The 21,082-nt window shown below is 41.0% G+C and overlaps 3 protein-coding genes across 4 annotated transcripts; all 3 read right to left on the bottom strand.

The window, feature by feature from the left end:
- Positions 1–1,676: 1,676 nt before the first annotated feature.
- cldn26 (claudin 26) lies at positions 1,677–3,102 on the bottom strand. The gene has a single exon (XM_023413439.2). The coding sequence runs from the start codon at positions 2,572–2,574 to the stop codon at positions 1,918–1,920; it is 657 nt and encodes a 218-aa protein (XP_023269207.1). The 5' UTR covers positions 2,575–3,102; the 3' UTR covers positions 1,677–1,917.
- Positions 3,103–4,164: 1,062 nt separating this feature from the next.
- On the bottom strand, positions 4,165–12,020 carry lztr1 (leucine zipper like post translational regulator 1). 2 transcript variants are annotated; one of them, XM_023413618.2, is made up of 19 exons: positions 11,402–12,020; positions 11,217–11,279; positions 11,083–11,139; positions 10,906–10,985; positions 10,691–10,799; positions 10,383–10,466; positions 10,233–10,290; positions 9,988–10,127; positions 9,691–9,892; positions 9,393–9,503; positions 9,093–9,185; positions 8,468–8,563; positions 7,821–8,010; positions 7,550–7,719; positions 7,030–7,313; positions 6,542–6,691; positions 5,756–5,861; positions 5,531–5,611; positions 4,165–5,104 (listed from the first exon to the last, which is right to left on the bottom strand). In XM_023413618.2, the coding sequence occupies exons 1-19, from the start codon at positions 11,551–11,553 to the stop codon at positions 4,988–4,990; spliced, it is 2,343 nt and encodes a 780-aa protein (XP_023269386.1). In that variant the 5' UTR covers positions 11,554–12,020; the 3' UTR covers positions 4,165–4,987. The 2 variants fall into 2 exon arrangements, with proteins under 2 accessions (XP_023269386.1, XP_023269387.1); XM_023413619.2 differs by having other exon boundaries at positions 7,821–8,007.
- Positions 12,021–13,435: 1,415 nt separating this feature from the next.
- gal3st1a (galactose-3-O-sulfotransferase 1a) lies at positions 13,436–20,103 on the bottom strand. Its single transcript, XM_023413455.2, has 3 exons — positions 19,683–20,103; positions 16,394–16,544; positions 13,436–16,175 (listed from the first exon to the last, which is right to left on the bottom strand). Exons 2-3 carry the CDS (start codon positions 16,519–16,521, stop codon positions 15,026–15,028), a joined length of 1,278 nt encoding a protein of 425 aa, XP_023269223.1. The 5' UTR covers positions 16,522–16,544; positions 19,683–20,103; the 3' UTR covers positions 13,436–15,025.
- Between the last annotated feature and the right edge of the window lie 979 nt (positions 20,104–21,082).

The raw sequence follows: 21,082 nt of genomic DNA, 5'->3' as shown, positions 1-21,082 counted from the left end.
GCTAACACAGCAGGAATTCTCACCGTTCTCTGCTCTCGTCCTCCACCCCCCACCCCCCCACCTCTCTCTCTCTCTCTCTTGCTTTTCTGTTCAGATCCGTCCAGCCTCCCCTTCAAATGTCAAAGACCTGACTTGCCAGTTAAGCCTGATCAAAACCTTGCTACTCTCCCCACTGCACTGGCTGGTCTGACTGCCTACTTATCACACTGCCTGCTAACTGTGCATGCATTGTGCTGCATGCCTGTGCTGCTGCAGGAGTATCAGCTCTAGTTAAAATTCAGCAGTGTGACATTTATTGTATTTATACTGACCTCCCAGGAGACACTGAAAAATACTCTCCAGACTGATGAAAGCTGTAAATGTGTGTGCTACACTTCTTCGAGGGTGTGCAGCACAGGGAGAGAGAGTGAAAGTGCAGTTGGTGCAGTAAATCCCAGTTTCAGTCAGGGGGTAGGGTGGAGCAGGATTAAAAAGGTATACTGAGTATTATAGAAATGAGCTCCCGAGATATTTCCATTCCTTATGCTCCCACTGTGGGAGCAACTGTGCTTCTCCTTTAAATAACTGCTGGGACAAGGTCATTCACCTTATAATCTCAGATTCGTTTCCATGGAAATGATGACAGCATTGACACAGGATGATGATTAGGATGCAGCATCGAAAACTTTTACACTGTTTTCAGATTGCTGTCTCCAAATGAAATAACAAAGATGTTAAAACAATTATAAGAGATTTCCACTCACCACATTGAGTACTTGTATTTTCTACAGTGTACTGACAGCTGACACGTGCACATGTGCTCCAGTGTCAGTATGTTTGTGTTGCTCTCTGCGTGTGCTCGAGCACATGTAAAAGCATGTTTGAGTGGATGCCAGAGTGGGCGGCGAGCACATGTACAACAAGATGAGTGATCAGACTCTCCCAGTGTGTGGAGAGGGCCGCCTTACATCACTCACACATCACTCAGTTTAATTGAATGACAGGGGGGCTCTGTTCTGCAGGGACCGGAGAGGGCTGCAGCATCCAAAAACCCAGATTAAGCGAGGCGAGAGAAGTGAATGTCATCATTGGCTAAAATAAAACAATCAACTGCCTGCCAAAATATTAATGTCAGAAGTTATTGGGGGAGATTCAAGCTGACTGTTAATTAGATTTAAACAGTGCCAGTTAAGCAAATGGGCATGTTAAACTCAACTGGCTTGATATGACACAAACTGATCACATTTATTCATTTATATTCATTATATCATTTAATAGTCATTTATTCTCTCTCAAAAAAAAAGCTGACACAAATGTTTCAGATCAGTTCTAATCACCACAATGTACAGCAGTACACCAAAGCCAAACTGTGCATTAAGGACTAAGAGGAGCTGATGGTGCCAAGTCTCTCCCTGAAACAAACTCCAACACAGAGGAGCTGCAGCACTGGAATGCATCTCCTGTTAATTTGGGTGATGGGTTGTTCCTGTTAAATCAGCCTACAGATAAATGGATTGCTTCCATGGTCATAAATACGTAATATTAAATGTTAATGTTTGCTTTTTGCATTGCAGCTTATTTCAAGAATAGTTCAGTCTGCACCACGGTGCATGTATACTGGTATACAAAAAGCCATCTTATCCTATATATCCACACACTGAAGACTTTAAAGGAATAAGAACTACTTCAGTCGCTCATCATCTCAGATTACTTTAATAGTTTGTGAAAACTTCTTAGTTCTCATCACAGTTGCATCACTTGATGGGGACAATCTTTTTGCTCTCCATGTCACTTCTGTCAGAAATATGTTGTTCTTGTCAGAGCTATTGAAATAGTTCACAAGTAACATCATTATCTCATCACTCAAGCGCACAAGCCAACAGGCTTCCATATGAAGTACATCAAGGTGCAGATGACACACATTTGACAATAAGAAATCTATAAAACCTCTGTCTTCAGGTAGTGCTGTGTCCTTTGCTTCACTTGCGGGCTGTTTGGGACACTCGGTGGCCGCTGCTCGTAGTCCCTCATGCACACCGCTACAAAGAACAGGGTCCCACCGATGACCAGAGCCAGACCTCCAAACCATCCAGAGAACATTGCCTCTCCATACTCCCAGCGTGGCATCACATCGGGAAAACCCTCGTCCCAGAATTCCACCACAGTCGTGTAGGCCACAATAGAGACGGGAACCAGAGTGGTGAGGCCCGACACCCAGGACAGCATCCCGCTGAGTATGAGGAGCCCTCTCTTCAGGCCAGGCTGCCCCACACACATCTCAACCCCTTCCAGACCTGGAAAAGCAGCAAACATGGCTAAACCTCCTGTACCTATAGACACTGACATGAGCACCCTGGAGATCTGCAGGTCCATCGGGAGTCCAAGGACGGACTCGTAGGCCTTGCACTGAATTCCCACCTCCTCCGTGTAGAGGCAGGTGTGCCACAACCCAGAGTACCAGTTCTCCACCTCGTTCAGGTCAGAGTTCATTGTCTTCCACAGGGGAAGGAAAGTGGTGACCAGAGAAGTAACCAAACCCCCGAACGTCACAAAGAGTGCAGTCCTTTGCATTATTTTAGTTGTTAGAAAAACCATCTTCTGCCTCTGTGTATACACACTCAGTTCTGCTCAGGTCTATGTTACAGGTTGGGAGATCCAGAGTGCCTCCGTATAGCGAGTCCCACCTCCTGAGGTAGCTGGACCAACCTGAACAGCCCACTTATTCAGCCTCCTTAATAAAAGGCACCAGTGGTAGATAATCCAGACAACAGACATACTGTTTTGTTTCAGTGTTCAATATCACCAAGGTGAACAATGAACTCTGTTTTTACATGAAACTGGATACGTCCAGTGGGATTCTGGGCTGTGTGTGTGGACACGAAAGTGGATTTAAATGAATGAAACATGAGCAAGCTGGGCATGGGGGGTACACACATAATAAAGAATAATTAAACACTATCCCAGGCATGAGTATAATGACCTGTTTCTGTGTGGCTGTGAAATTCACTCCATCTTTTAAAGTTGCAGTTATTTCAGATGAGTATCACTGATGAGTCAGGCATTATTTTAGTTAAGACCTTTACACTCTAAAGAAATCCTAGTCAGAGCTTCTTTATTTGCCAAGTGTCTCAGGTATCTGGGCTATGAATAGCACTTTGTGCTCACTGCAACGGTTCTTTCGGATCCAAAATAGTCCAACACTTTGTGAATTCCACTGTGGGTCTCTACAGATCTTGCAGCTAACTGCAAACCCGGTCTAATGCCTCAGCTTTTAGGTCAACCTTTATTTCTTAATCCCATGGACACAATTTACTTTACGTCTTCCAAATGAAATGGTCAAAAAGGCCTAAAGAGAACAAGCATTTTAAAAAAAGGAAGTTGGAAGAGGTTGCAATTAACCTAACAAATATTAATTTATCTCACTCAATAATCCTCAAGAAAGCTGAAGGAATTCATTCTTTCAAAACAAGGCACATTGTCTGACCTTATCAACCACAGATCTGTGGAAACTGAAACCACTAAAGGACATGGCTAATTTGATGAAAGGTCAAGGTTTAACCTTCAGCTTTTTCACATAGTGTATAGGTTACAATAGCTTTAATTAAGCCAAGGGGTCTGTATAAGAATTTTATAGTTGTGCCACTATTCCATACAAAAACATTTGCGAATACTCCACTGGAAATTGAGATTTTCCGAAGAAATAGTCTAATTGCTTATTTTTAAAACATATATCTTTAAGTTGTTTACAACTTTGAGACCTCCAGTTTTAATCCAAGCTATCATAAATACCACAAGGCAGGGATGACAGAGGCACTACTGAGATGAACAGATGGAACTGCCTATCAAGCCAGTGGGTGGCCGGCCATCGTACTGTAGTTCAGCCTGAGCTGATACACTGTAGACATGAGGCTGGGTCAAGCCAGTGCCTGCTCTTTGCAGGATTGCAGGACAATTTAAAGGCAACTTCAAGGTGTGTTTTTGCTGAGTAATGATAACTGCCAAATGATGGATATGCAAAAACTGTAATTATATACTAGGTAGTTATAGAGGCACATATTCAAGAAATGATAGACTTCCGCATGGGCATCAAGATGAGTTAAGACTCGACTGGTTCTGCATTTCACAAGAGGCACTAAAGGTTAGAGTGGAGGGTGGGGGGGACATAAAGACTCAGTATATTATGACTTATTTTGTATGAGAAGATTTATTAAGGCTTTAAATATATGAAACCTGTGTGGGTAAATATTTAACAACAGCATACTGGTGTCACTAAATGATCATTGCTATATCGTATGGAAGAAGAGAGCTTGTCTGTTAGTGATGGTAAGAGATGATTAGTATTACAAAGATGTGTGCCAATGACAAGAATATTAAACAAAAACAGCTGTAAGACAGACATACATTCTCATTATTTTCATATAATGGTCTTGATTCTTTACGGCAGGTTTGTTAACTGTGACAGAGCTGCGAATAATACAAGTGATGAATACATATTTAGATAAATAATCCATTTAATGGTATACTTTGATTAAGTTGTATTTGGATGACAGAATGTATCTGAGCAGATATCTCAGGACAGCTGAGAGCAACACTTGAACTTTCTATAGTGTCACAAGTGTGAATTATTACAGTGCACTGCATATCTTTTAAAAATGCAGCAGCAATACTGAGCAGAAAAAAACCTGCTAAAGCTTTGTTCTGTGTATACAAAATTAATAAATTACAAACTAAACATAAAGGGGATTTTTCAGGTCAACTAACAATTGTCATTGAGCTAGAATTTGGTTTCTTCACTAGTTTCACTCCTCACTGAGATGCAGACTGAGAAACAAGAACAATTTTGATACTGCATGTATTAAAGGCATCTACTGTATGAGGGTCGAGACATGCGAGGTCCAACATAAAGGTAAGTAATGTTTGCTGGGGAGGAGGGAATGACTAGAAGTAGGTGGAGCAGAGGTGTATGGCTTCTGTGAGAGGACAAAAGAGCCCGGCTCTCGGCGTCATCCTAAATGTCGGAGCCCATCTCAGCACACTGTTTGTCTGATATGTGTGTAGCTAGAGACTCAATGATGTCCAACAGCAGCAGCTGGCTGAGAGACCGCAGGTTGGGGAGCTTGGATACCTTTGGGAGGGGAGGAGAGCAAACAAAAGAAAAAAATGAGCAATAAATTAAGAAAAGACAATGATGAGTCAAACAGAGGAATAAGCAGCACTTGATTGCTCATGCACAAAAAATGAAGATAAACAGAAAGAAGCTTAACATAAATATTAACACTCCAGCAAAGTGGGGTGAGAATTGAGTGCTTTGCTGTTTCTTTGAATAACAAACAATAATCAGAGTGATACTATGACCCTGATCGGTATGTGATGAGGTGCTTGTACAGCCGGCTGGACTGTAAACAGTCTCCTTTCTACGTAGAAGATGGAGAGTGATCCACTAGGAGGCCAAAGGTGTCGGCCTCCCACTAAGACGATGGGGCTACAGGGTTAGCTCAGCTGCAGTGAGTGGGCAGCAAACACCCAGGGCTCCGGATACAAGCCCACCCACCTTAATGAATTGGTGGACAATAATGTGCAGGCAGTGCTTTTTCATGTCCAGAGCCTGGGTCTTATCTGCTGCCTCCAGAATCTAAAGGGGGAAAATATCAAGGGAGAAGTGAGTGAAGAAATGATTCAGCCTGCATAAAAAAAATCTTCAAGAAAGGGACAGCATTGTCACATTAAGTCACTGCCCCCCCCCCCCCCCCCCCCCCCAGAGTGAAAATATAAATACCTGCAAGACATTCTCCACAGTGACGTTCATCTCCAGATTCTGCTTGCAGTAAGCCTGTAGCCTGTTATTAGAAAACCCGTAGTAATATGGTGCAGCAAACAGATAGCTGTTTTTGGCAAGAGTCAAGGAAGTGAAAGAAAAGTTTTCTCTCTATGCAACAATACAATAAAAAAAAAATTTGATTTTCATTCAACTCATGCAAATCTCTTGAGGTGATAATGATGATAATAAAACCAGTGAAAGCTATACTTTGTTTCGTGTCTTGTATCCTGCACAAGCAGCAACCACAATGCCTTGAAGTTGAAGCCAAAGCAGCGGTGCATTAGGATGCAGTTCTATAACGGCCACTAGATGGTGACTGTTGACAACCTATAGTGAACCTAAACTTAACTGTGCCAAACCATTACCTCTTAAACTTCCTCCCATCTTGACTTAAACATGTCCTTTTCCAAATTTATACCTAAACTTAACACATTGAAGTTAAAACAAAAACAAAATCAAGACGTTTTTTCTATAAGACAAAACCTTGATTGACAGGTTTATCACACTCAGCCATTATGGTTAAGATTTTCTCATCCCACCTCACCACAGCTCCACTCTGCTACCAAAATGTGTATTTTCTGGCTTAAGGAATAGAAGCAGCGTCTCAACTCAGGAACTGCCTTCAAACGACTCATTCATAATTTCTTTTGATTAAATTTCTGAGATGTTTTTTTATTTTTTTATTTTGAGGGCTGTGCCTAGGAGAGGCATGAAAGTAAGGCTGTCTGAATCTGAGAAGGATACAGGGAATCCTCTGGAGGCATGTTGACATCGCCATAGTAGATATAACGCAGCATGGACTCAAAGGCCTGCTTACTTGGAACCATCTCACCAATAGAGATATTAACCTGACCGTCCTCGGGCATGAAGGAGCGGAACATCGCCTCAAAGTAACTGAGGAACACAGGTGCAAAAAGTACAAAATGTCAGAATCATCACTTCACTGAACTTGACCAGTGTCTACAACTATAATGACTGATAATGCAGCCATCCCCCTTGGATTCTTGCACATTTTCACATGATGTAAAATGTATTTATTGGTAATCCCTGTCCTCATATTGGGCCAAGTACGTATTAGTTTAAGTAAACTGTCATAAATGATGAAAGTGAGAGTTGAGTCTGATTGAATACTTGGTTATGTGGTTGGTAGGTTTTTACAAGCAAAACGTACAAAAACAGCTCTGGCTGCTCTATGTGCACAAAGCAGATCATAAAACCTGAGCTGTCGCTACCTGGATCGGGCTGCCAGTATGGCTTTGTGTGCAGGTCGTGGGTGTCCGTCTAACAGTAGAATAATGTCACAGAACTCCAGGCCGCCTCCCTCCAGGTAAGCCTTCATGTCCTGCACCAAGGAGGTCCCAATGTCCACAGGCTGGTCTGAGTACAACCTGGGAGGAGGCTGCTGCTTTCGCCGCACTATCTCCACTATCAGAGGGGTGGACAGATGCTCAAACTCCTTTGTCATGATCACCTGATTGAAGTGTGACTCCTTCACTACAAAATTAAGGCAATGTTCCTGAGGGGAAAAAAAAATATAGAAAAAATATAGTGAATGTTGAAATAAATGATAATTTCTCTTTCCTTAGCATCAACGTTTTTAAAAAGTAATGTAACACAGAACTGCAGATCTTTATTTGACTATTTTGATTGAAAGTATAAATGTATTGTACTAAAGACACTCTGAACTTCAACCACTGGTTGGCAGTAAAAATGAAATTTGCAGCTGGTGTTCATTCATTTGTCTGGTTGTACCTTGAGCTGGTCCAGTTGCAGTTTGTTGGCATTTTCACAAACACTGAGAACGTTCTGCAGGTCGACAGATGCCTCAATGTACTGCACACACAGCTGCTCCAGGCGGGAAAGCTTAAAACTAAGAGCGAGTTTGTAAACGTCCATGATCAGGAGAACATCCTGGACATGACCTATGTAAACAGGTAGAGACAAGAACAAATAATCAATACTTTTTCTCTCTCTTTGAGATTACTGCCCCATCCAAACATGACAGGCATGAGGAGAGAGCTACCTCTGCGCGGATACTGGATTTTGTCTGTGTAGAGGAACTGCATTAAGACTTCAAAAGGCTGGGCCTCCGCTTCCCTGATGGATACTTCTAGCATCGGCTGTGTGCCCGATGGCCTGTTGCCTGCTGGGATATCCCTCGGGCCTCCAGCTGCCCCTTCATCATTCTCCTCGCTGTTTTCCTGTTTAGTCTTCTGCACAGAGAGACAGCAAATTATGCAACTCTTTCTGTTTAACATTCCAGCTCTATACACCAATGACCTCTTACTGTTACCATTGTTTATATGGAAATGTTTAGTGCTCTAATAGTAGCTATGTTGATTTTGCATCCGACATACAAGCATGTGTGACCCTCATAAATTATGTTGTTATTGCTGTTTTGCACAAAAGAATGATATCAGTATGTCATCAGTCTTTTGATATGTGACTAGAGATCATCTGTGAATTTGATGATATTTTATTTCATGATACGGCGTGAATTTGTGTTTTCCTCGTCTTTAGGTCTGTGTGATAGTTGAGTGACATGAACTAGAAATGCCTCTGTCTGACTTTTCTTATCAAATGTTTCATGAGTATAAACATATTCTGACAACACTGACAGTCTTCCTTTGTCTCAGCAGAAATGGGGTGTACTTGCTGTGTGGCTCTGACCTGTCGCTGCCTATCCCGAGCCTGCAGGATTTTCTTACGCAACCACTGACATCTTGCAGTCACTATGGCAATGTGCCCCAAGACTCTCTCCTCCCTCTGTAAACAAAACAAAGAAGGAGTCAGACAGATGGAAACCATAATTACTACCTAGCAGTTTTATGCCTCAGCCAACCAGCCAAGTTTCAGGAAATCTTGTCCCCTTCCGGAGCTGCAGTGTTTAATTATGGGCAGAAGTGTTTTTGTAGAACATTATGAAGTTGACCTTGGACCATTTGGACATAAAATGTCATCACTTCATAATTTTATCCTACTAAGACATTTGTGTTATATTGTGTCAAAATTAGAGTATGAACTTGTGTTTTGTAATTTGTAGTGACCTTGACCTTGACCTTTGACCACCAAAATCTAATCAGTTCATCCTTGAGTCCAAGGGAATGTTTGTACCAAATTTTAAAGGGATTCACTTGAGATATTGCATTCACGAGAATGAGAAGGATGGACATATGGATGGATGGACAACCCGCAAACATAATGCCACAAAACATGTTAGTAGAGTAATGTGAAATTTTTCTAATTTTTCTCAGCTGCATATCAGTGTAATCCTACTGTCACATAAAAAGCCTACCTCTCCGAGAATAAACTCCACGTCACAGAACTGACGGTTCTCCCACAGTTTGCCATAGTCCTCATGGAGAGTACACTTTGGATAGCATGAGAACTGCAAAGAAGAAGAAAATTATTGTTTTAGGAGTAATTGGAGTAACTATCATATCTATTCTCCAAGCAAGCTTGAAGAATCATGTACTGTATATCAAGCCCACAATCTTTCCTTTTAGGAGGCTTTTGACCACAATGCTGAAATTATGCCAAATATGTAAAGCTAAAGTTTTTTATATTTCAGTGACAACAATGTTAAGACACTAACCTGGAATCTGTACATCTCCCCACTGCGCACATTGTTGTCCACTGTCCCCCCAAAGATGTACATGGCATCTTGAATCACAGCAGCAGCATGAAAGAGTCTCCCACTGGGCATCTGAGGAGGCAAACAGAGGCAAAGTGAGCAAAGTTAGCATTCATTAGAAAATGCAGGAAAATGCAGGAGTACAAGTTGTTTTAAAATTCAGCCTGTTGCCTAATCATATTTTTTATATAATTCAGCCGGTTTCATTATCTATTGACACAGTTTTTAAAAACTTTTTTGAAATTTATTTGGTTTGTACCTCACTGTCCAGGCTGGGTTGGATCACCTCCCAGGTCTGAGAGTCCACATCGTAGCAGTGCAGCTCGTTGGGCAGAGTGTTGTCAGCAGCACCGCCAAATACATACAGGTGGCGGTCAAAAGCAACCATAGTGTGACCATATCGTCTCTGAGGTGGCGGAGGGGAGCCCCTCAGTAAATGTTCGGTTGGGATACGTGTCCACCTGAGAAGATGGAGTAACAGCAATGATTATTGCCATGTAACATTGGCAACTTCAGGGATGAGTGTCAGAAGTATGCAAGGAAAGGCTTTGCTCACATGTGGCCCTTGAACTCGAACTGGAAGAGGTTATTAGTGATCTTGGCTCCACTCTGACCAGAAAACACAAACATCTTATCTCTGCATACGGCTACAGGGAAGTTGCAGCAAGATGGAGGAATCTCACCACTCTGATCGATCTGATGGACACAAAGACAAAGATACTAGCACAAACATATACCGTGTTTCTGGGCATTTTACTCATAATGAGCTTCTCATTAACTATGGAAATTCGTTATACTAGCCTCTTCCCAACATGCATGTTCCCGATCTTGCAGACTGATGGTCCACATGTCGTTCAGCCTGCACGTGGGGAAAATATCTTTTATTATGTGCAATAAAACAAAGTGGGTGTTTTTATCTTTTGAGACATCCACAAACAAATTTAAAAATACCTGGCATTTCCATCATAGCCAGCAAATATCCACAGTTTATCACTGTAGACTGTGGCTCCATGTGCAGATCTAGCCACTGGTAGGCTTAAACAGAGACAGAACATGAATAAATAAAGTGGTTGTGCTCCATTCGAAAGAATATGCAAAGGGAGCTAATGTTGATAATTTAACTTCTGGTGGCACTACTAAATACTAAATAGCATTTTTAATACATTTCCCTTGATTTTTAATATTCAAAACCCTAAACACATCCTTACCCTAAATACAAATAAACTACCACATTTAAACATCTTTAAAAAATACATTACCTCCCCTCCACTTTCCATTCAGTCCACTGCCCTGTGGCAAACTTGTACTCAAAAAGGTCATTTTTGTTTTTCAGATTTGAGTTTGAGTAAATGTCTCCAGTGTATCCCCCTGGAACATATTAAAGTCCAACAATACAACAATCAATATCACATGAGTTTGAAAAGCGCAGAATGAATGACAACTGATATTGAAGATGACAAGTGTAAAAATTCACCAAAAACAAACATGCTGCTGCCATAGACTACAGCTGAATGGTGATATCTGGGAGCAGGTGGAGTTCCAGTGGTGAAAGCTCTGTAAAATATATTACAAGAAGGCATCAGGCCATGTTCTATATTTATACTATACTTCATATATTATAGTTACTGGAATACAGAGGCTGCAATCTTACCGACACCATGAGCAGTCCTTCACATCAAAGCGGAGCAAGTCATTCAGCATGTTCTTCCTGTTGGGTGACACAGAATTTAACTGCATGTAGTGGACAATAAGTAAAAGTGCATGTCACAGTGCATTAGTACTCACCCATTGTCTCCCCCAAACACGTAGATGGCATCCCTGTATGCCACAACGGTGTGCTTGCTGCGCCTGCAAATATCCACATAAAGTTCAGCGCGAGTTTAATAAGAGTATAATATTATATGGTGAATATAAGACAGTAAATAGCCAGGTTAAGTGAAGCTGCTTCTACTCATCTGTCATCATATTACCTTGCACCCACAAACTCATCACACGGAGGGAGCCTTCTCCAGCGATGGACAGTCTCAAATGGGCCGAAATTGAGCGTCAAATATTCCACACTGTCGGAACAACTGTGGTCGAAATCAACACTTGGGGCAACTTTAGTTGATTTACAAGACATTGTTGCTAACTCATCGGGCTGAATCACTTCTCAGGGCCACTCATCTGCTGGGACGTCCACAATTAACGCCATCGTCAATGTCAGTCCTCCAGTGTGAGAGCTAATGTTTCTGCCACCTCTAATTTAGGTGGGGCATTTGTATTGCCTGTTTTTACTCAACTACAGTCCGTATTTCACGTTAGAGCACCGTGGTCTTCCGGCTAACAGTTAGCTTCTAGCGATGCTAAAAACTAACATGGCTAGCCCTGACTAGCTAACTAGCTTTATGCTACTGCTAAGCTTCAAGACAAACAAAAACAGCGAATGAAAAGTTATAGCGACTAACGTTACACTAAAATGCCTCCGTAACCTTTTAAAAATCCAGCTGGTATGTACAATAATTGAATGAAGTCGTTGTAAGGCATTAGCCTCCGAGACTAAACTGGCAAAACAACGGTGCTGATTGACATTAAAGCGCACAATTGCCCAACCACGCCTCCGTGAGCCTGGTGAGTACTTCACTTCCTCTATGTAAAATCAAGAAATCTAGTACATGGCTGGGCCGCTATGCTCAAGGTGTGAAATTTAGGAGGTATTTGAAAACTATTGAGGAACATGACTTTATCCGATTTGGATTTTTTTGCCTAGTGTTAGCTGGTTTCAACTCTTCATCTATTTGCTGCTTTCCTGCTCTCTGCGCTCACACATACTGTTTAACACTGCGACTATTTTAATACAGCTGTTTGCACTTCATTCACACGTTTTGCTGTTTATGTTGTCAGACAACGGAACAAGCCCATTAAGACTAAATGTTAACTTCCAAGACATTTCTGCTGCTCTGCTCTGCGAAAATCCTTATTTAGTATGTCTGACAAAATCACCATACACATAAGTAAAGGACAAAGACTGTGCTGTGATTTCGTCTATATTGAGAAATGATTGCTTGTGTATCTCACACAATACACAGTCAGGGTAACAACTGCTGCTCGGCCTCTCTACCACTCTGAACAGGGGCAAGAGAAGTAAGTATGCGTTTTTTGCACAGATGTGCAACGCGTTAATAAAGGGCAACAAAATCATCATCTCCAATAAGCCATGAAATCAACAGTTTTTGAATGTAGCCTAGATAATGAGTTCATTCAGTCACTGGTCTCCCATTTTCTAGTAGACTAGTCCATCAGACAAACTTGAGTTATCTGAAATTGAGTGACCCTAACCCTTTGTTAGCGAGTCACTAACAAAGGGTTTGTACCATAATCGTTCAGGTCATCAGATGTAAATTTTGATAAGCTGTTATTTAATACATGACTTTTGGTGCATTTCTCTACAGCTCTGTATTAACTATTCAAAGGCATTTGCATAATCCAAGCATGTTAAACTGTTGCATATAAAACACTCACCCTTCCTTGGATTTTTCATGTTTTATTTTTACAACAGTAAATTACAGTGGGTGTAATTAGGATTTTCTAATACTGAAAAAAAAATGTAATGGGTCAATGGGGAACTCCTGATGCCGCTTTGCCACTTTGGTATAATATCTGCGTTACAAACAAATTTTAACAAGACAATCCTGTTACGTATTCATTCCCAATAGGCACTGCTAACATACTTACTGAAGAACTGGGGGTCATTTATCCTGGCCCATACTTTCAATATTTTTTTATTCAACTCAGTCAAGTCAGTTTTTATTTGTATAGCGCCAATTCACAACATGAGTTATCTCAAGGCTCTTTCCAAATAGAGCAGGTCTAGATCTTCTCTTTATTATTTACAGAGACCCAACTATTTATTCAAAGATGTTGGGATGTCATATAGGCTACCTTCATACATATTAAATCAAGAACAATCCTGCTAATTTTATACATCTAAAGGATGAAATCACAGACAGAGAGAAACGAAGCTGTCAATCTTTATGACTCAGACATTTAATACATGCAGTATTACATGTAATTTTCACTTTATTTTGAGGATAAAAAGATTATCACATATTGCTGGGAGCGATGGGGAAATGTATGGAGGACAAAATCAGTAAATTACAGATAAATGAATCAATAACTGAATCCATTAATGAATACAAAAGACTATAAACAAAATATTAAATGCCTAGAATACACAAAAATAATATGTAGGTGAATGTGCACAAATTAAGAAATAAATAAGTGATACAGTGCATTATCAGGAAAAACATCTATTTATTTCTCAATTTAATTCCCTTTATTTCTGCAGGCTATGATTACGATGCTGTGTAAACACTTGTAGGTGGTGTCTAATGCTGTTAGTCATTGTCATAGTGCCTTTCTAGAAAGGATTTACCCTACTTGGCTGACAATGATTTTTTTTTTGGCTCACTACACAACAAAGTCCCACTACATCATCATTGTACCTACCAATTGTACGACACCTGGCAAGGGCGAAGGCTATTAGGATTAACATTGTGATATCAGGAGAAAGAGGAGAATTGGCTACAACAGCAAAAATGTTATATAATATAGCAGAAAACAAAATAATAATAACATAATATTAATATTTCATATTCTGAAAAAACTGATAAGGAAAGTAAATGAATAAAGAAATTATTTTTATTCTTGATTGAATAGTGCTGTACTCTGTATTTAATTGATTCACTTCTTTGCATATTATTCATCAGACCTTTTTCATTTGTCATGTCATTGCAGGGCAAGCACAGGTGTAATTAATAACAATAATTATGGCCACATTTGATTTAGATGATGTAGCTCTGGGGCCGTGGAACAGAGTGATCGTTAATGCTATTAGTTGCACCTGTGGTTTCCCTGTTCTGACGAGTGACAAGTGTTATTAGAAATGTCAGTGTTTACTCACCTATCTTTTTTTTTTTTTTTAATGATGGCTGATTTTGTCCTCCATAGACAATAATGTGGGATGGAATACTTAAATATACATTCACTATTTTCACATCTGTATTTTAGCTGTTAGAAGGGACTCTCAGAATTTAAATGCTTCAACTTTGGGGGATGGACACTAAAAAGTTGGACAACATTTAGCTCAAAGTGAAGTATGATTCTTTCCATGTCTTCAAACGACCTTAACAATTTGGCAGGGATGGCAACAATGTGCCTTGATTCCATCAAAGGGCTTATAAAATTTTGTCCTCAACTTTGTAGTTCAATCAACTGCTCCATTAGGACAAGGTCACATCTGAAAGTAAGAACTTTTTAATGTCTGAAATTTGACTCATAAACACAGAGAACAATACTAGGCCTCAATTGCATGTAGTAAACTGGTTCAGTATTTGTCGATTGTGTGGTCAACAGTTTTTGTTTTTTTTCTCAAGCACCCATCAGATACATTACAGTGCACGATCATATGAAATGCAAATACATTTGCGACAAAATGAGACAGGAAATGTGACAGAAGCTATTAACCGCTCTCTGTCAGCCACACAGTCAGATTTCTCTTCTTTGAAGACAGTCTTTCAGAGTTGAATTGGCCCCTCTTGCTCTTACATGTCTAGTTACCAGTTAATGATATCTCGGACATGGCCCCACAGCTTGGTGATCCACAGGTTCACCCCAAGCTCTGTTAAGTACTGAAGCTCTGGCATCAACATCTTACGGCACAACTTCCGATGTGCCTTGTCCACATTCTTCTTCAGGTTATAGCCCATGATGGACTTCTCTCCGATGGGTTGCCAGGGCTGCATGGCTGTCTCTTGGATGCTGCCAGCTTCCACAGCACGACCCCCCTCAATGCAGATGGATGCCATCTCCGCGTTCCTTCTCTTGAGCTCCGCCACATCCTCAGCCATCTGCCGCTGTCCATATGCATCTACTTTCTTCCAAAAGGTTTGGTTGAAATGCTGGTATAGCTTCCAGTCAATAGCATTCCACTTGAGGGCCCTGGCCCTCAGATCAGGGGTAAGTTTAGACACAGTGGATCCCTTGCGGGCATTGAGCTTGAAGAAGAGCAAGTCGTCCATCTCCCAGCAGAGGGCATCCTTGAGCAGGATGAGTGATTCCTCAAAGTATTCCACCAACATGACCAGCTGAAAACGGTCAGTGATGGATTTGATTCCTACTTCTACCCGAAGATCATCCAGCTCCAGAGTGTTGTCCTGTCCAAAGTCAAAGAACAGCAGATTCTTGAGGTAGAAAGAGTTGAAGCCCTGTGGATCAAAGTAGTAATGGGGGTCACGTAGGAACTCAGTCAGCTTGTCATCACCTGGTATCTTCCAGGTAAAAGGCACCAGCCGGCCAAAGTAGTGGAAGGACGACTCAAAAAGCTCTGCTGGGTCGCGCAGAATAGTGATGTAGGAAGTGTCCATAGGGAGCAACTTGGCCACCTCAGGTGCATTGAAGCGCATGTGATTACAGATAATATTGAAACACATTCCAGGTCTGTAGTCTTTTACCTGGGAGCGCTCGAAAAGAGATGGATAGAAGAAGTCATTTCTGCTGTTAGGAAAGGCAAATTTGAGCCTGTGCTTCTCTCCAAAGCGGAAGAGGATGTTGAGGAAGGTGCTGCTGGCTGCTTTGTGGGTCTTCATGAACATTATATCGACTTTAGGAGCGCATGTCTGGCCATGAGTTTGGTGTGAGCTGTTTGTGGTTGGTTTAGGGTGGAGATGGGATGGACGGTGGGCACAGGAGTAAGGCACTGGAACCCTACAGAGAGGAAAACAGGGAGAACAATCAAATGATAAATGCGTTGATAATGCTTACTCCCACACAAAATAAAGAAAATCAGCAAACCATCACATTTGAGAGTCTGAAAAGGTTTGGCATTTTTTTCTTGAAGAATGACTTCACCTCTAAAACACAGTTATTACTGAAGAAACCTGATATACTGAATGTTTCACAGTCATCAGTGTGATGAGTCTTACTCAGGCAGACTGAAGTGGATCTGTGGTGTGGAGAGGCAGTAGAGCAGGATCATGCAGCTGGTCAGGAGGGTACCCAGGACCAGGCCTTTGCACATGGACCTCCACTGCCTCCCTTGCTTGCCAGTCATGGTGCAGCAGTTTCAAGGATTACCTTAAAAATACAGAACATCATCATCATCATCATCATCATCATCATCATCATCATCATCAGGTTAAGAATCCTAGTTCCTAGTTGTCCTAGTCTTCTCTAAAAGAAGTAGGCCATCATTTTCTAGATTGTTCTCTGCTTTGTGGACAAGACTGTGAATCATTTATTTAGATGGTAACTTGGAAATAAATTGAAGTGTAAAGTGACTCCATAGATTACAATCTTCTCTGGTTTCTGAGTGGACACAATAACATAAACAGCTGTAAAATACAAACTAATCCAATGCAATAGTCTGTGATATGTTGGTTCAATATTGTATCTCTATACTATACTATCTCTGTTATTCACAAAAGGTAGTATTTAATGCAGAGCTTTCATGTTGGATTGCGTTTTATTTTTGGTGTTAATCTAATTGTATCCACCACCCTGCTCTGGTGGGGATGCACACTACTAAACACAAACAACATATTAAATTAATTTGTCCAAAATCATTTATATAAGCAATCTAAACTCTGTTATGAACTGGACTTCTCCTGTATGGCTCACTCCGACAGACAGGGAAGGAGAGGTTGAGAATTTTCTCACATGACCTGTTATTTTAGTAAAACAACTAAAAGTGATTCTCTAATGGCAGCTCCAAGAACTGTAATCTTTGTGTAGAGTATTACACTATTGTCATCAGGTGGACCATAATTTGAGGTGCTCAAGAATATTTTACCACAGGGACTTAGATTCTACTTGACACAGTTTCTGTGTTAACCTCATTTCATTTGGCTGTCCTCCCCATAAACATTTTAAACACCGGGTGTAGTAAAAATTGTATGGTGAACTACAAAATGACACACTTGCAACTTGAAATGACCAACCCTGTGTTTCTCCACTGCCCCATAAGATGAATAATGCAGCACCGTGGAAAGTGATATTGCATTCCCCCTTGCAGACTGCAGTAAGACGAGCCACCCGCTGACTCAGCTATACAAGTCACAAAGTGACACTCACCACCTGGAATTTGTGACATTATGTGACCCAAGGTGACCCCAATACAGAGCAGAGCCTGTGAAGATTTTCAGTTCTTATTGGCTTTTACAAGTAAAAAAAAAAAAACTCAGAGAATATATCAATACGTATTTTGAATAAACGATGTAACATTTCTGTTTTTACATGTATTTATAATTTAGCAGAAACTGATCTGCAACATAATCAGCAAATGCATTGAGTTTTCCCTAACTTTTAGTGCTCAGTTTCTATCTGAAGAATGATATATTGAGCTAACTTCACCACCAGAGGACCCTGATCACTGAACTAGGATGAACAATGTCCTTTTGCTGCAGGGAACAGAGCAAAATTATGGGTTAAAATCAATTAAAGCTCAGTTTCAGAAAACAAAAAGTCTTTGTTCCGTATTTGTTGGACTTGTGACCTAGTACAACCAGTGGTGAAAGAAGTATTCAGATTCAATAAAAAATACCAGTACTACAGTGTAAAAGTCCTCTGCTACTGAAGTAAAAGTACAGAAGACGGCTATTATCAGCAAAACATAATTAAAATATCAAAACTAAGAGTATTCATTCTGCTGTCAAATGGCCCCTGTGCCTGATATACTATACTCCTATACTTAATACTTTTGTAGCTAGATGAGGTGGAGCTAGTTTTAAATAGTTTATTAACAGTAATAACCCATTCTTGGGGTTGGGCCTGTCTGAAGGGTCACCAGATAAATCTGAACAGAGATGGAAAAGGGGAGAGGGAAGATGAAAAACCAAAGTTAAGACACAAAAAATGCAATTCATTCTTCAAACTTTTCTCTAATCTTTGCTTTTTTGAAAAATAACAGATTTTTATTTTTATTTTTTTTACCCCTCAAACCAATTATTTAAGTGAAACAATCTGAGAAGTTTAGAGGGGAAATGTCTCTTCACTGATGAGGTTCATAACTAGTGGTTTAATCTCAAACAATACGTATTTTACAGTTTTTTTTAAAACTAAAGTTTGGTAAAAATCTTTGCAATGTGGCAAGTAACTACAAATTAAAGCCAAATTTTCTTTTTTTCCCCATGTGTGTCTCTGTGTCTGAAGCTGGGTGTGTTGTCCATCATCTGATATGCTATTTGAGGCAATTCCCTCCTTTTCTGTTCGGGATAATACCTGAAGTCAAAATACTGTTAGCCATGATCATGTTTGTAAATCACACACCAGTTTTAATGAATCCAGGCTGAATTGTAAATGTAATAGCCCTTTTAGACCAGACATGAGTCATTTATTTTTCATGTTTGGATTTAGTCCAGCTTTGGGGTTGTGGCTTGAGGTAGATGTCTCAAACCCTCATGCTGGCTTGAGTTATTATGTGTGCCTTGGTCCTATGAGCCGTAGAGTTACATTTTAGGTTCAGTCTTATCGGAGCATTATACAAACATTACTCTCCAAACACAGCTAAATGGACTATTCCTGCTCTTCGTCTGGACTCCATGAAGAGGCTATAATGGAGACATGCGGGAGAGCTTTCTCTCTGCCATGAGAACCAACTCTGAGGAGAAACATTCGGAGGACAAGGCTCATTCAGGTGGAACAGTTTGGTCTGCAAATGTGGAGTGATTTTTTACATAAGCAATATTATTTTCCAGTAATAACCTCAAAACCTGAGGTCCTCTTGAAACAATGAAAGGCATTGTTATTTTTGATGCTAGCAGATGTCATTGTTTGGTCAAGTTTTCCCCCAAAGTGCCACGTAACCTTAATGTATGTCCTTACTGGATATATATTAGTATAACTTTCTCCATTATTCTGAAATGTCCTTCCACCTACTCAGTAACTACATGCAATGTAACAAGCCACATTTAGCCTGAAAATGTTTACCCTGGGCTTTGTATAGCTCCACACCAAACCCAAAGACAGATTTATTTGCTTTCCTGGTTATAATAGGAACTCAAGAGTAAATTGAGTTTTAAGCAAGAGTAAACACAACTGGATTCAGGCTTATGTTGACATGGTTTCCTTGTCTGCATTTTTGTGACATAGCTGAAGGTGTTGGCAAGTATAACGTCTCATTCCTGTTTATCATAAAGACAATTATCAATATTACAAAGCACAAAAAGGATCATTTTGTAGAGAAAACTTTCAATAGACTGGAGAAGGAGTTCTTACCCTCATACATAAATCCAACAAAAAACTAATGGTAGTGTTTCTTGTCCAGCTGCATTGTCTTCTTCCTTTCCAATCCACTTCCAGATCCCTAATGTAAGTCGTTCTCCCTCCTACAGCTGTTCTTATGTCTGATCTCGACATACACATACTGTTTCAGACCCAACACAGTCCTGCGCTCCCCTTATCACACGTCCGGTGCCGCGGAGCTCATGCATCTGGTTGCTGGTCCTCTTCTCTTTTACTCTACGTCTCTGCATGCACACCTGATGCCTCGGGCTACCTGCCGCCTCCCCCTCAACTTTCAATTCCAAAACTGCTCTTGCTGAATAAAGCACCGCAGGGAGGCTCATCTAGCCTCCAGTGACGTCAAGGACTGTCAGGGGATGTTCACTTGTCAGTGAGTGCAAAGGAGGGGAGGGTGGGAGAGAGGCTGTATAGTCCCTATTCTGTGTCTACATACAGAGGGCTATTGAGTGCAGACACTGGAGTCTGAGCTGCAAGCTGATAGGAGGGGTACAAAACAGCATAAAAAGAACAAATGCAGAAACCCAAAGCACAAAGGCTCTAATTGTACCACTTGATCAAGACTGTTTTGTGTATTGTTTGAAACGCTTATTTAGCAAGCTGTGTCTACATGTGCTGAGGACGAATGTACACAGGACAGCTATTAAATTTGGCATCACCAATTAAACAATTATCTGGACAAACTGAGAAACACTACACACCCTAAGCTGTCACACAACAGTAGTGTATATGCTTGAAATATTTCATTTATTTATAAGGAATTAAACTTTTTTTCCTCAAAAATCTTTTTCTGCAGTTTGTGCTTTAAAAGCGTTCAATATTTTAATATGTCAGACATGTAAATATGACACAGCAGCCAGTATCTTATGCTTGCTTAAGTGCCATTCTCAGTAAGTAGACTCTCTTGTGCAACACAGCACAGACTTCAATAGAGAATGAAATGAACATTTGACCACGAGTGACAAGTCAATTTGCCTCTGCGTGCCAGGATGTAGCAATATGTGGTCATAATGCTTCAGCCATTACAGTACCCGTGAACTCGCTCTCTCTCTCTCTCTACACTGTGGCCCCAATTCCTGGAAGGCACACTGGATTTGTGCGGCTCATCCCACAGTCGTCATGCTCAAGCATGACACTGCTGCTTTTGTTGAGCAGAGCGTGCCTTTGCCTGCAGGCACCCAGAGTGCCAGGCTGAGATCTGGACTGGGTGGGCATGCGTGGAATGCAGATCAGGGTGCGATGGGAGGTGTGAGAGGGGGCAGGGAGTGTCTCAGGCTGAATGAGGAGATTGAGGAGTGCCGGGCATGACCGGCCTGGCCTTTGGCCCGCCAAGATCACAGCAGCAACTCAGGGGGCAGAGGGATCTATGCTCCTTC

Source organism: Seriola lalandi, unplaced genomic scaffold, assembly GCF_002814215.2.
Source record: "Seriola lalandi dorsalis isolate HSWRI2012SDOR001 ecotype SW California unplaced genomic scaffold, Sedor1 jcf7180002054517, whole genome shotgun sequence".
NCBI classification, from domain to species: domain Eukaryota; kingdom Metazoa; phylum Chordata; class Actinopteri; order Carangiformes; family Carangidae; genus Seriola; species Seriola lalandi.
The sequence above is the reverse complement of the archived record's forward strand: the minus strand, read 5'-3'. Positions and strand labels throughout refer to the sequence as shown.